Source organism: Rattus norvegicus, chromosome 10 (genome assembly GCF_036323735.1).
Source record: "Rattus norvegicus strain BN/NHsdMcwi chromosome 10, GRCr8, whole genome shotgun sequence".
NCBI classification, from domain to species: Eukaryota; Metazoa; Chordata; class Mammalia; order Rodentia; family Muridae; genus Rattus; species Rattus norvegicus.
This window is the reverse complement of record NC_086028.1, coordinates 59,705,524-59,721,170: the sequence shown is the minus strand read 5'-3', so window position 1 is coordinate 59,721,170 and position 15,647 is coordinate 59,705,524. Positions and strand designations below refer to the sequence as shown.

The following is a 15,647-nucleotide window of genomic DNA, read 5'->3' as shown; positions in this document are numbered from 1 at the left end:
CACCTCCTTTTCTATCAGAATTCATGTATGCAGTTTTATGTTGAGGCCTTTGATCCACCAATACTTGAGTTTTGGCAGGGTAGTAGCGATGAATCTATTTGCATTCTTCTACATGAAGATATCAGCTTAGACCATCATCATTTGTTGATGACGCTTTCTTCTTTCTATGTATGGTTTTGGCTTCTATGTCAAAAATCAAGTGTGCATTGTTGTGTGGGTTTATTTCTGATTTTTCCATTCAATTGAATTCATCAATGTGTCTGTTTTTATGCCAGTACCATGGAATTTTTATTACTATTGTTCTTTAGTACTGCTTGAAATCAGGGATGGTGATACCTCCAGATTTTTTTTATTGTTCAGAATTGTTTTAACTATCCTGGGTTTTAGTTTTTCCATATGAAGTTGAGTATTGTTCTTTCCAGGTCTGTAAAGCATTTTGATGGGAATTGTGGTGTTGAATCTGTAGATTGTGTTTGGTAGGTTGGACGTTTTTATTGTGTTGATCTGGATACATGAGCATGGGGGATCTTTCCATATTCTGATATCCTTTTCAATTTCTTTCTTTAAAGATATGAAATTCTTGTCATGCAGTCCTTTCACTTTCTTGGTTATAGTTACTCCAATATATTTTATTTTATTTGTGACTTGTGAACAGTATTGTTTCCCTAATTTCTTTCTCAGCCTGTTTATCATTTGCTCCCAATTTTTTGAAATAATTTTGTATTCAGCCACTTTGCTGAAGTTGTTTATCAGCTATAGGAATTCCCTGGTAGAAATTTTGGGGTCACTTATGTATACTATTATATCATCTGTAAATAGTGATACTTTGACTTCTTCCCTTCCATTTTGTATATCCTTTACCTTCTTTAGTTGTCTTATTGCTCTAGCAAAAACTTCAAGGACTATATTGAATAGATACAGAGAGAGTAGACAGCCTTATCATGTCTCTGATTTTAGTAGAATTGCTCTAAATTTCTTTCCATTTAATTTGATGTTGGCTATTGGATTGCTTTATGTTGTCTTTATTGTGTTTAGGTATGTGCCTTGAATTCTTGATCTCTCCAATACTTTTATCATGAAGGGGTGTTGGATTTTTTAAAAGGCCTTTTCTGTATCTAATAAGATTATTATTAGTTTTTTTCTGTCAGTTTGATTATATGGTGGATTACATTGATGCATTTTCATATATTGAACCATCCTGGTATCTCCGGGATGTAGCCCACTTGCTCATAGTAGATGATGTTTCTGATGTGCTCTTGGATTCAGTTTGAGAATTTTGCATCAGTATCCATAAGGAACATAGGTCTGAAATTCTCTTTCTTTGTTGTGTGGCTTAGGTATCAGGATGACTATGGCCTCAGAAAATGAATTTGGTGATATAGTAGAAAAATTAAAAATTCTGGCTTGGGGCTTCTTCCCAGCCTTAGACCATTTATGTTCCCAGATGAAAGACAGACAGCCTTTATATTTATAAATAGCCTTAGATAACCCAATAGCTAGACAGATATCTACCCTTCATGTTGATAAAATCTTTTTCCCTATTAATAACCCCAAGTTATCACTTATTATTGACTGTATTCCATCTGGGTGCTTTAAACTCCAATTGGGCAGCGCTCTGGGCTACATTCTCTTGGCCTTTAGCCATGGCAGCTCTCCTCCCTCCTGCATGTTCTTCCTTTATTCTGCAATGGTTTCTTTTTTCTCTTCTTCCCTCCTGGTCCTCTCTCTCCAAGCCCACAAAACCTCAAACACACCTATGTCTCTTCTGTATAGCTATTGGCTATTGACATCTTTATTTACCAATCACAGTTAACTAGAGACAGGGTCACTGCTGTGTCTACCGATGCTAGAGTCTACTTCTATGTGTAGATCTAGGTCTTGGGGGCTCACACTTAGCATTACAATAGACAATAAAAGACAAAACATCAACAAAAATTAACTTGGAGGCAGGGTTCCAAGGGCTACATGCAGACTCAAGATTGAAAGAACCCACACTTAACATTAGAATACAAACATTAGGCCAACCCACTACAGGTGTGTTTGTTCTGTTTCTAATTTTTAGAATAATTTGAGGAGTGTTGGTATTAGCTCTTCTTCCAAGGTCTGGTAGAGTTCTGCAATAAAACCCTCTGATCCTCCTTTTTTTTTTGCATGGAGGGTATTGGTGGAGGACTTTTAATTACTGCCTCTATTTCCTTAGGGGTAATAGGTCCATTTAGATTGTTTTCCTCATCTTGATTTAGGTTTGGTAAATGGTATCTATCAAGAAAATTATTCATTTCATTTAGATTTTCCAATATTGTGGAGTCCAGGTTTTTGAAGTAAGATCTAATAGTTCTTTGGATCTCTTCAATGTCTGTTATCATGTCCCTCTTTTCATTTCTGATTTTGTTAATTGGGATATTATCTCTTTGACTTTTTGTTAGTTTGGCTAAGTGTTTAATCTATCTTGTTGACTTTCTCAAAGAACCAACTCTTTGTTTCATTGACTTTTTGCATCATTCTCTTAGTTTCTATTTTATTAATTTCAGCCCTGAGTTTGTTTATTTATTGCCATCTACTCCTCTTGGGTGTGTTTGATTCTTTGTGTTCTAGAACTTTCAAGTATGTTGTTAGATCACTAATATGAGATCTTATTGGATCTTTATGGAGGCACTTAGTGCTATGAACTGTTCTCTTAGAACTGCTTTCATTATGTTCCATAGGTTTGGGTATATTGTACAGTCATTTTCATTGATTTGTAGAACGTCTTTAATTTCTTTCTTTATTTCTTTTCTGACCCAGTGGTTATTAAGTAAAGAGTTGTTCAGTTTCCATGAATTTGTAGGCTTTCTGTTGTTGCTGAAGTACAGCTTTAATTCATGATGGTCTGATAAGATATTTCAATTTTCTAGACTTGCTTTATGAGAGTATATCATCATTTTTGGAGAAGGTTCCTTGAGGTGCTGAGAAGAAGGTATATTTTGTTTTGTTGAAATGTTCTGTAGATATTTGTTAGGTCCATTTGATTCATAACATTGGTTAGTTTCATTATTTCTCTGTTTAGTTTCTGTCTTGATGACCTGTCCATTAGTGAGAGTGGGTGTTGCAGTTTCTCACTATTAATGTGTGGAGTTCAATGTATAATTTAAACTTTAGTAATATTTCTTTTATGACTGTGGGTGCCCTTGCCTTTGGGGCATATATATTCAGAATTGAGACAACATATTGATCGATTTTTAATCAATTATATTATAATGTATAATAATGTATGATCCGACATGTATAATGTGGAATTAAACTCATCTAGAACATCCTAACACATCCCTGTTGGGTTGATGATAAGGTCTGAGTGTTTCCCCTGAAGTCGTGCATTTAAATTTAATGGCCAACATGTAGTAGTAAGAGGTGGGCCTCTAGGGGGAACGGGAAACAAGGATTCCTCTTGTGAGTGAACGTAAGACCCATATAAAATAATTTTTATGTAGCAGTGAGCTCTCCTGTTCACACATCTTTTGCAGCACGTGGTCACAGCATTTCTTCCCTCTGGAGGATGCATAAAGCAGAATCTTGGAAGGAAGGAGACCCAGTTCAGCAATTGGTACTGAATGACTCTCCAACAGGCAGGAACACAGCAAGCATGGGAGCTGGCAGGTTTTACCCTCTCTCCTTCCATCTCCCGTGCTAAACATTTAGCTAAACTAAAGCCAGCCCCCAAAGTCTATTCCCTTATTTGGCCACTGACTCATTCCTAAGACGAAATACCAAGCTTCACCAATCAAAATTCATTATTTGGCTATAGTGGCTAACCTGGCCAATCATGCCTTACTAACTCATCCTAGCTCAGACTTCCCCTTTTCTTCTTAAACATCACTCCTGTAGAGACACCTTTTTACTGCCTTTGTCCCAGTAAAGTCAACCCCTTGATCCCCATCCCTCCCAGGTAATAAATCTCCTTGGTGCTGTGAACTTGGTTCTGGGTATGTTTTATACTGACTCTGAGGGACTGGTCCTTACAGGCACCAATGTCTTTGATTTTTCCAGCTTCTAGAACTGTGAGAAATGAACTTCTGCATTCTAAAGGATTTATTTTCATTTTAAACTCATGTATGTGTAAATGTGTGTCTCTGTGAATGTACACAATGTGGGTGCAGGTACCCATGGAAGCCAGAAGAGGGCGTAGGCTCTTCTGGGTCTATGGGTAGTTATGGGCATCTCAATGCGAGTGTTAGAACCTAACTCTGGTCCTTGGGAAAAATATCAAATACTCTTAACCACTGACCCACATCTCTCCAGCCTTGAAATTTCTTTTCATTCTTTCTTTTAAAATAATGTACTCAGCGCTGTGGCTTACCATGCAGACATAGCCAAGTCCAAGAACCATACCTCACACAACCAGTTCTGCAAATGGCACAGAAATGTCATTAAGAAACCCCACTCACAAATATACAAATCTCTTAAGGGGGTCGACCCCAAGTTTCTGAGGAACATGTGTTTTGCCAAGAAGCACAAGAAAGGCCTGAAGAAGATGCAGTCCAACAATGCCAAGGCAGTGAGTGCACGAGCAGAGGCCATCAAGGCCCATGTGAAGCCTCAGGCTGTCAAGCCCAAGATGCCAAAGGGCTCCAGCCACAAACTCAGCCGTCTGGCTTTTATCCTTCACCCCAAGCTTGGGAAGAAGATTCAAAGCTACATGGCCAAGGGTCATAGGCTCTGCCAATCAAAGCCCAAGGTTCAAACCAAGGCAGAGGCCAAAGCTCCAGGTAAGGCCCAGGCTTCAGCTCCAGCCCAGGCTCCCAAGGGTGCCCAGGCCCCTGTGAAGGCCCCATAGAAAAGGCTTCTGGCAGTGTGAAGACAGATGGACTGCTGTGACACACCCACCTACACACTCTTTGCAGATGACCGGTGTCCTATGCTGTTTTTACAAATAAACGAGACAAGAAAAAAAATAATGTACTCAATCTCAGATGTTTCCTTATGGTAGCACAAAATAGACTGAGTTAGTCAGGGTGACTTCACACAAATGGGGACTGAGCTCTAGAACAATATACATTCTGCTGACTGTGGATAAATATAGATCCATTTAGTCTAAAGTGAAATTTTAAATCCATATAGTTTGAATGTAAAATGCTCACCACAGGATCATGTTTGAATATTTGGTCAGTAGCTCATGATGTCATTTTGGAAAGTAGTAGAAAGTCCCAAAAGAATGAAACTGTGGTCTGGCTAGGGCAGGCCTTGAAGAAGGTATCCTTCTCGGGACATAGCCTGGGCTCTCACTATTTGCTGATGTGAATGGGCTATGTTGTAATCTCTCACTGCCATGGTTGGAGCTGCCCCAGCTGCCTGACTCTCATGCCACAGTGGTCTGAGATCCCTGAAATGGTCAAAACAAATCCTTCCTCCTTGGAGTTTTTTCTGTCAGGCATTCTGATTTGACATTGAGACAAGCAGAGCGGCTAACACAAAGGCCAAGGTTCATCCTCTGATGGTCTTCTAATTGCCAAGAGTGTAATGTTCAGGGTCTCCAATGGTTGCAATCTCTCTCCTTCGAGTCATTTAACAATTGATTTATGCATTTAGATACTCTGATGTTATATGCACAGCTATTTACAACTGTATGTCTTTTGGTAAATTTGTCCCTTTATCATTATTTAAGAGGCCTTTGTGGCTTATTTTTAGTGTTTGACTTTTTGTTTGGCTTATTTGTCTGATGAAAACATAGCAACTCTTCCAGTTTTTAGTTGCTTGGAATATGAATATATATATATATATATATATATATATATATATAAATGAATATTTCTTTGCCTGTTTACCCATTTACTCTGAATCTGTATGTATACTTTACAGTAAAGTGAGTTTCTTGTAGACAGCACATGGTTGAATCCCACACCCGATGTCCTTCCAGGTACTATATGTGTTTTGATTGGAGAGCCCTATCTGTTTATAATATAAAGTAATTAATTATTCACAGATGAATATTTGCTACTGTCACTTTGTAATTTGTTTTCTGGAACACTTGCTTTGTGCTTCTTTCCCTTAAATGAAGGACTGGTTTGTTTGGCTTATGGCGTAAGAAGGAATATAATCTTGCATGAGGCAGCTGAGCAAACTGTGTCTGAAGTTAGGTCTCCTCTTCCCCTCTTGTGTTCCCATGATGCATTTCACTGTGAAGATCCTTTGGATGTTTCCTTTTTATATTTTGTGCAATCAGTATAGAGAGGTTTATCTTCATTGTTATTATGAGGCTTAGATAAAGCATCTTATTTTAGTAACAGGCTGTTTTATGTGAGTAAGAATTATTTTTGGTCAGAGAGATGTAGGCTTTCATCCATGATTTTGCTGAGCTCCACCCTTTCTGTTTTAAGGTCTGTTATCTAATGTTACTATAGCAACATTTTACTTAAAATATGGTGTGTGCCAGTTTGTAACCCTTTACCTTCCAGCTTTGTTGTGTATTTAATTCTTTTGGAGTTCTTTCTCTCTCTCCCCCTTCTCTCTCCTCTTTCCCTCCCTTTTCCCTCCCCTGTCTTTTCCCATTCCTCTCCTTCTCTTCCTCCTCCCCTCCCTCCACTGTCCCTCCATCTCCTTTCCCCTTCTCTTCCTCTCTCCTCTCTCTCCTCCTCTCTCTGTCCTCCCTCTCTCTTTCCCTCATGGAACCATACCATCATATTTGCTTGGAAAATGTTCTGCTTTGAGCTTTATCCACGCTGTAGCATCTTTCTTATTTTGTTTATTTATTTACTTTTTTTAAAAAAAGATTGATTTATTTAATTTTATATGTATGAGTATTTTGTCTGCATGTATATCTGTGCCTGGTTCCCACAAAGATCAGAAGAGGACATTGGATTCCCTGAAGCTGGAGTTGCAGACAATTGTGAGTTGTCATGTGGGAATGGAACCTGGGTCCTCTGGAAGAGCAGCAAGTGCTCTCATTTGCTGAACCATCTCTCTAGCCCTAGCATTTGTGTCTTAAACAGATAGATACTACAAATATTTAAATCAGTGTGATTAACATTGCCTTTTAACTGATAAGGTATGCTCATTTACCTATAACTTTACCTAGTTCTCACAACTGGCTGTGAGCTCCATATTCATGCTTGATAGACACTCAGAAGAATATGTTGATGAACTTTAGTCATAAGGGAAATGCAAATCAAAACAACCCTGAGATTTCACCTCACACCAGTGAGAATGGCTAAGATCAAAAACTCAGGTGACAACAAATGCTGGCGAGGATGTGGAGAAAGAGGAACACTCCTCCATTGTTGGTGGGACTGCAGACCGGTAAAACCATTCTGGAAATCAGTCTGGAGGTTCCTCAGAAAATTGGACATTGAACTGCCTGAGGATCTAGCTATATCTCTCTTGGGCATATACCGAAAAGATGCCCCAACATATAAAAAGTCACGTGCTCCACTATGTTCATCGCAGCCTTATTTATAATAGCCAGAAGCTGGAAAGAACCCAGATGCCCTTCAACAGAGGAATGGATACAGAAAATGTGGTACATCTACACAATGGAATATTACTCAGCTATCAAAAACAATGACTTTATGAAATTCGTAGGCAAATGGCTGGAACTGGAAAATATCATCCTGAGTGAGGTAACCCAATCACAGAAAAACACACATGGTATGCACTCATTGATAAGTGGCTATTAGCCCAAATGCTTGAATTACCCTAGATGCATAGAACACATGAAACTCAAGACGGATGATCAAAATGTGAATGCTTCACTCCTTCTTTAAAAGGGGGAACAAGAATACCCTTGGCAGGGACTAGAGAGGCAAAGATTAAAACAGAGACAGAAGGAACACTCATTCAGAGCCTGCCCCACATGTAGCCCATACATATACAGCCATCCAATTAGACAAGATGGATGAAGCAAAGAAGTGCAGGCAGACGGGAGCCGGATGTGGATCTCTCCTGAGAGACACAGCCAGAATAGAGCAAATACAGAGGCGAATACCAGCAGCAAACCACTGAATTGAGAATAGGACCCCTGTTGAAGGAATCAGAGAAAGAACTGGAAGAGCTTGAAGGGGCTCGAGACCCCTTATGAACAACAATGCCAAGCAAGTAGAGCTTCCAGGGACTAAGCCACTACCCAAAGACTATACATGGACTGATCCTGGACTCTGACCTCATAGGTAGCAATGAATATCCTAGTAAAATCACCAGTGGAAGGGGAAGCCCTGGGTCCTGCTAAGACTGAACCCCCAGTGAACGTGATTGTTGGGGGGAGGGTGGCAATGGGGGGAGGGTGGGGAGAGTAACACCCATAAAGAAGGGGAGGGGGAGGGATTAGGGGGATGTTTGCCCGGAAACCGGGAAAGGGAATAACATTCGAAATGTAAATAAGAAATACTCAAGTTAATAAAAAAAAAGAATATGTTGATGAATAGCAGAATGACTTCCACATCATCTGAACCTTGCATTCTACAGTCTTACACCCTTCTCGCTCTGGTGATTCATCTCTAAAGAATTTCTTCCAAGCCATCATAGCCCAATGACCAATAATCAGTCATTATTGCTTTTTTGTGCATTTGGTGTATGTCAGATAATACAGGAAATGTCTCTATGTCATAACTGGGCTTATCTGGGAAAGCGTGAGGATGTAGTCCTATGGTCAGGCACATTGAAATATTCTACCCTGCAATATTCTAGTGTTGGCATTAGTGTGACCTTATTTATTACCAAACATGGTGAAATCTGAAGAATGCTGGGGTGTACTTACATGTCTTTCCATCACCACAGAGGTTTCATTGAGAGCCAGAGCTGTGTCTAAACACTCCTGCATAACCTGTAGGGGATGGCTGCACATATTGAAGGCTGCATGCACTCCTCTTCATACCCCTTTCCCCCAGCAACCCTCATGTTAGCTTCTGAAGTGGCTTTAGCAGTCTTCCCAGGGCCCCATGCATGTCCTTGTTCCTCAGGCTGTAGATGAAAGGGTTCATCATGGGTGTCACCACTGCATACATCACGGTGGCTACTGAGTCTTTCATGGAGTAGGTGTGCAGGGGTTTCAGATACACCATACAAAGGGTCCCATAGAAGAGAGCCACCACAGCCAGATGGGACGCACAGGTGGAAAAGGCTTTGTACTTGTTAGAGGCTGAAGGAATTCTGAGGATAGCTCTGACAATCCAGATGTAGGACATGATCATGAATCCAAAAGGAACAAGGAAGATGAAGCAGCCTGTGGCAATCAGCACCATGTGATTGATGTGGGTGTCAGAGCATGCGAGCCTCAGCAGGACGTACATTTCACAGAAGATGTATTGGATTTTCCGAGCCCCACAGAAGGTTACTCTGGTCATGAGGAGTGTATGTATGAGGCCATAGAGGATAGCTAGTGTCCAGCAGAAGATGAGAAGCAAGATACAGAGCTTAGGGCTCATGGCCGTAGTATAATGGAGGGGGCGACAGATGGCCACATAACGGTCATATGCCATTACAGCCAGGATGAGATTGTCCAGGGCTACCAAAGACACCAGGAAGAAGAGCTGTGTCAGACATCCTGGGTAGGAGATAGCTTTGTTCTGGGATTGAAGGTTCACCAGCATCTTGGGGATAGTGTTGGTGACAAAGAAGAGGTCAGTGAAGGAGAGGTTGGCCAGGAAGAAGTACATGGGAGTGTGCAGGTGCGAGTCCGAGCCAATGGCCAGGATGATGAGCACATTCCCTACCACTGTGACCAGGTACATGGACAGGAAGGTCCAGAACAGGATGCGCTGATGTTCAGGAACCTCCGAGAGCCCCAGGAGTAGGAACTCAAAGTCCCCACTCCGGTTGCCTCCATCCATTTCCAAGTTTTCTGCAATGTGAGCATGAACATTGGCTTACCAAGCACTCTTATTTAGATGGAGGATGAGGACAAAAAAAAAAGCAACAGCTTCCTTAGTGTTAAAAGTATCTTAGAGCCAGGTGTGAAGGCTCTTGTCCATACTCTCTGCTACTTAAGAGGATGAGGATAATTGCTTGAGCCTAGGAGGCTGAAACCAGCTTCAACAACATGACAAGACCTTGCTTCCTCCATCCCCAAACATAAACTCAAACCTAGATTGAATTCAGTGCTTTGAGTGTCAGGTAAGTGCTTTACTCCTGAGCTACATCTCCAGCTGTGTAACACACACACACGCACACACACACACCCACACACACCCACACACATCATCATCATCATCATCATCATCATCATCATCATCATCATCATCATCATCATCACCATCATCCCGAAATTTCCCCAAGGAAACACAACTTTCTTGGAACATTCAGTGTTTATATTTTCCTTTTTAATTCAATAATCCTTATTCACTTAATGTAGTAGGGAAATGTTCTTTAAGTTAGTATTATAACTTACTGTTACTTCTTAACATCAAGTAAGGTAATTTTATACCTCCTTAAGTCTTTCCTTCTCTGTCTCTCTGTCTCTCTCTGTCTCTCTGTCTCTCTCTGTCTCTCTCTGTCTCTCTGTCTCTCTGTCTCTCTCTCTGTCTCTCTCTGTCTCTCTCTGTCTCTCTCTCTCTCTCTCTCTCTCTCTCTCTCTTTCTTTGAGAGAAGATCTCACTATATAACTCTGGATCTCACTATATAACTGTGGTTGACCTAGAACTCATTCTACAGAACCAGGTGCTCTTGAACTCACCTACATCTGCCTACCTCTGCCTCCTAAGTGCTGAGATTAACGGTGTGTGCCACCCCACCTGCCTCCTTTATTTATTCTTAAAAATTATGATTTCCATCAGGTAGTATTTTTCCCTCATTGGTTTTGTCAATATACAGTGCCTTCCCCCATCTAAAAAGTATGTCTTTTTCATTTTAGGACAAATTTCTTGCACTCTTTCCTTATTTATTTAATTTATTTATTTTTGGGCACTAGCGCTTGAGTCTAGAGCCTCATGTATGCTACACAAGTGTTCTACCATGAGATGCTTCTCAAGCCTCTCTCCTTTACTGTGTAATCCGTACTACAATCCATACTATGACTGTATAATCCATACTTAACTGTAATGCCATGTAGTTAGCACTCAATTTTGGTGATTCTAGTCTTCCTACACTACAGTTTTCATAGCAAATATTGATCTCTTCCTTGGAATAAAAAGGGAGATTAAACTACTCATTTGCACAAACTCAAAATTTAAAACAAAATTATTCTAAATAATCTGATGAATGTTCTTTCAGTACACCAGTTTTTCTTTATGAAAAAAAGAAAAGGTAAACTATTAATGAATTATGCCAATGGCAGGGATGTAGTACATCTGCCAAAGGCCCAGAGCCCCTTTCAAACCATCTAGCCTCTGTGTGGACAGCAGGACCATTAAAGCTGAAAATAAGTGTGAGTGTGAGATTGATACCAGCATGCTCTTCAGGGCAACTGTGAAACGTGTAAATGAAGAATGGAAAGACCCTGGAAATGATCCTAAGCAGCCATTTGAGTAGATGAGGAATAAGGAAGAAGATGAGGGTGTGAACGGCAGGACTAGGACTTGCCCTGTACCACCCTAGCCCTGGAAGAATTTTCTCTAGTTGCAGCAACCTGGGTTGTATAGTTCTCTCTATCCCAGGGCTACAGTGTGTGTGTGTGTGTGTGTGTGTGTGTGTGTGTGTGTGTGTGTGTGTGTGTGTGTGTTTCTTTCCTCTCTTTCAGCCCTACTGGGGCTAAGCCTCAGCCTCTGTGTGGTAATAGAGAAGCAGCCACCCACTGTTCTGTCCCCTGCAGAGTGGAGGCTTTAGCTCAGTGTGGCCTGCTGAGGATTGAGGGGTCTGATCACTTTTGACTAGGCTGGAGCTCCTGGTTTCATGGAAGGAAGGGAGGCTGATGGGGCAAAAGTTGATGTCTCTGTACCCACAATATTCTCTCCTGGGGGGTTTTCCGAAGAGGGAGGTTTGCTTCTTTCACACCCAGTTCCAGTGCTTTATCTGGGAGATTTTTTGTGTGTGCCAAAAACAGACCAAAAATATATGGTTCTTATTCTTTTCTCAAAGGAACTGGCCTCATTCACAATAGAGCTTGGAGAGACTGAGGCCCAAATGTGAAGCACAGTAGAGGCTGTGGTAAAAGGAGATTCATGGATTCCTGATGATGCAGCCCTGACTAAAGTGCAGAAGAGACCATGAGACTGCCACAGCCAGGACAAGACCATCAATAGTAACTAGCATCCCTTCAAGGAATTCAGGTTTGATTGTATAGTTTGTTTTACAGTGTCTCAGAGGATTGTCACAGCAATTGTCAGCTGCAATGAGTGGGGTTTGATTACTAGTGTGGGCAGGGACGGAGAGCAAAGCCCTTCAGGTACCCTAGTATCAGTTCATGTTAAGTTTGGGCCTTAAACCAAGAAGTAAGTAAATAACAATAGCAAGATGCAGAAGAGGAGACTAGGAACTTCAGTTGCTACAATAAATTATCTAAAATGTCCATCTTCCAACAGAAATTAGGAGGAGATAAAAGAAGCAGGCAATACTGGGAATTTGAATCTGTGTTCGGGAAACTGATCTCCATCAGTGCTGGGATGGACACTTGCCCAGTGTGCAGGGCACGCTGCCTGACCTCCAGCTGGACAACACCAAACACTATGCCTGCAGCCCTGGCACGGAGGAGGAGGAGTTAATAGGGTCATTGAAGTTTGAGGCCTGCCTGGTTGACACAGCAAGTTCTAGGCCAGCCAGGGAGGGTTACAGAGTAAGATCATTGCTGTATAACCAAACCAACCAACCAAAACCACCACTGTCCCGAAACCAAACCAAACCAAACCAAACCAAACCAATAAACCAAAAACAACAACAACCTCCTCCCCAACCAATCCTAAAACACTACCAACAAAAACAAAATCCCCACGAGCAATAGCACCGTTTAAACAAAACAAAATACAGAAATGAGCCAGGCGTGGGTGGTCCATGTTTTTTTTCCCAGCACTGAGAAAACAGAGAGCACGTTTGAGTCAAGCCTGGTTTACATGGCAAGTTGCAGGGCAGCCTGAGTTACACAATGAAACCCTGTCTCAAACAACAAACAAACATACAAACAAGAAACAAAAATGAAAGCAATTCAAACTGAAACCAGATGTGTATGGTACACAGGCAACAAAAAACAAACCTCAGAAATAGTTTGTGCTAACAGTGTGATATCAGACTTACTGAAGAAAAAACAAACACAAACAAACAAACCTAAAATCTCAGCATAGACAATAAAAATATAAAGAGTGATAGTTTAGATGTTTGAAATCTTAAATTCTATCCTGAGCAACACACACACACACACACACACACACACACACACACACACACACACACACACACACACTCTCTCTCTCTATTTTCATAAAGCCAAAGGAAACTATAACTAAAGATATAAAGGATAGTCTAACAATAATGCCATGTCAAATAGAGAATCTGAATAAAAATGAATAAAAGAAAGGGTAAAAAAGAACCAGTGGAAACTAGGATTCCCAAATGCACAACAAGGATTTCAAAATGTACAAAGAGCAAAATTGAGATTTCAGGAGAGAGGCTCAGTAATAGTTTTGAATCAGCTTGAGGAAGGTAAATAAAGCTGAAGATGGACTATGGCAGCAGAAAAACAGAGACAGGGAGAAAGACAGAGCCTTCTGTAATCCACATAGCTGCAGGGGAGGAGGAGGAAGAGGGGGAGAAAGGGGAAGAAGATGAAGAAGAGGAGGAGGGAGGGGAGGAGGAGGAGGAGGAAGAAAATGAAGAAAGATTCAGAAAGGCATACGACATCAAGAGTCAGAAAAGCCAGAGGGAGAGGAGAGAAAGAACTCAACACACCCCAGGGGAAAGCAGCTGACAAGTTCCCAGAGTAACAGAAGAGCTCTGGTTCAAAAACCACAGCTCCTGTGAAATACCCTAGTTGAAGACACAAATCTCCACTACTGGCTGGTTGCTACTAAGGCACTTAATTCATCACAGACATTTCTTTGTCCTATTTTATAGGTGAGGCCACAGAAGTGTTTAGAAGGCTAATGGATTTCACAGATTCTCTCAACTGGTAACTGGTAGGGCTGGAATTTGATGCACCAGCCAATCTCTTCCCCAACTGCTCTCTCACATATCAAACAATGGTTCTGGTCAAAAACCTGAAGTGCCACATGTGGGCACATTTCTCCATCCCTAACGTATCATTATAAATTGGAGAGACTCTTGTGGAAAGGGCTACAGGAGACTTATTCTTAACCAGTTCAACATTCTGATACAGTTTACTCAATTTTGGTAGGGAAGTCAGCTCTGGGTGGGAGAAAGGGGAAGTGAAATGGCTTCCAGGGCCCTCTGCATCTGGGGCCTGGCTCTACTCCCTCCTTAGGAACAGCCTCAGCTCATCCTGTACCAGCAGAGAAGGGCCTAGGATGCTGAGATGGCTGGTGACTGGTTTCTGTCAGACCCTGAGTTGCCACAGCACAGGAGAGGGGAGTGTGGGAGTGAACTACTTTTGGTTTCCATGCAAGGGGAGATTGTCCAGGTCAGCAATTAAAGAATAACAGTTAGAACGAGGTTGGTACCCCAAGCAAGTGTCATTCCAGAAAGAGAACTGGGGAGGCAGCAGATTTCTCATCCTGGAAGGCACCCAGAGAAGCCTCAGAAGCCTGGGTGATTAATGTGGAGTAGGTGATGGCTAGGGTTTCTTTATAGAAGAAGGTATCCATTGGTAGAGGGTCAAGGGTGGTCTTTTGCTATCTAAGGGGGAAACAGGAGGATCCCTCTGGATCTGCCCAGACTCTCACAGCTTTCTGTAACCCACATAGCTGCAGGTCTCACAGTGCCTGAGAATGTCTTTGAGCTGGGATTGCCCAAGTGAAAGGGAGGCCGGCTCCCCCAAAACAGTACAGGACCCACCCAGACAGCAAATTCTCAGCACAAAGGAGATTTCCTACCCTGCAGGGTGGCTGTGGTTAGATGGCTGCAGAGATAGAAGCCCCTCTATTATGTGCTTGGCTGTGTGTGGAAAGAATGTAGGGTGAGCTAAAAAAACAAACAAGCAAACAAACACCCCAAAACTCTGCACTTGCAGGAAAAAAAGAGGACTTGGTCTCCTTAGCGGGATGATTCTGAGTGGGGACATGGTTATGGGTTTTTTGCTTCTTCTGTGCAGCCCTCCCTGTGGATGGAGAACTGCATGCAGGGCAGGTGGGGGTACTTTGAAGTAAGGGGTAGTGTGAGTGAGAAGATGAGAATGGGGAGAGGGGAGAGGGCAAGAGGGGAGTGGGAAAGAGGGGAGAGGGGAAAGGGAGACAGAGGGAGAGAGACCCAGATCTTACCCTCTGCTCTTTGTGGCTCTAGTTCTGTTGCCTTCATTTTTCTCATATACAGGATAAAAATTCAGTCCGTTACTTTTTAAGAACAGGACTTTGTGCCTTGTCCTAGTGGCTACAGGTGGGGAGTAGGGTCTTCTTTCTTGGGTCTTTAGGTCTATAAATCAGAAGAGAGAAATTAGGGCTCTTTGTGCTGTGGTTGGTCCATGGTCTCTGAGAACTGATGCGTGAACCTCAGTTTCATTAAGAAGGGGATGTAAAGGGTTATTTATTAGTTTTGGAGAGGCCTTGGGGAGACAATCCCAAGATGACATGAACATGGAACTAATTGCTCCAGTGTTAATATCTGGAGACAAAGGAATTGGGAAATGAACCTTGTTTACAGGAAGCAAA

At 41.8% G+C, this 15,647-nt stretch overlaps 2 protein-coding genes across 2 annotated transcripts; one reads left to right on the top strand and one right to left on the bottom strand.

The window, feature by feature from the left end:
* The first annotated feature begins 4,186 nt into the window (after positions 1-4,186).
* On the top strand, positions 4,187-4,871 carry Rpl29l6 (ribosomal protein L29 like 6). Its single transcript, XM_039087853.2, has 2 exons — positions 4,187-4,200; positions 4,321-4,871. Exons 1-2 carry the CDS (start codon positions 4,187-4,189, stop codon positions 4,808-4,810), a joined length of 504 nt encoding a protein of 167 aa, XP_038943781.1. The 3' UTR covers positions 4,811-4,871.
* Positions 4,872-8,858: 3,987 nt separating this feature from the next.
* On the bottom strand, positions 8,859-9,794 carry Or1d2 (olfactory receptor family 1 subfamily D member 2). Its single transcript, NM_001000037.1, has one exon. It carries the CDS (start codon positions 9,792-9,794, stop codon positions 8,859-8,861), a length of 936 nt encoding a protein of 311 aa, NP_001000037.1.
* Between the last annotated feature and the right edge of the window lie 5,853 nt (positions 9,795-15,647).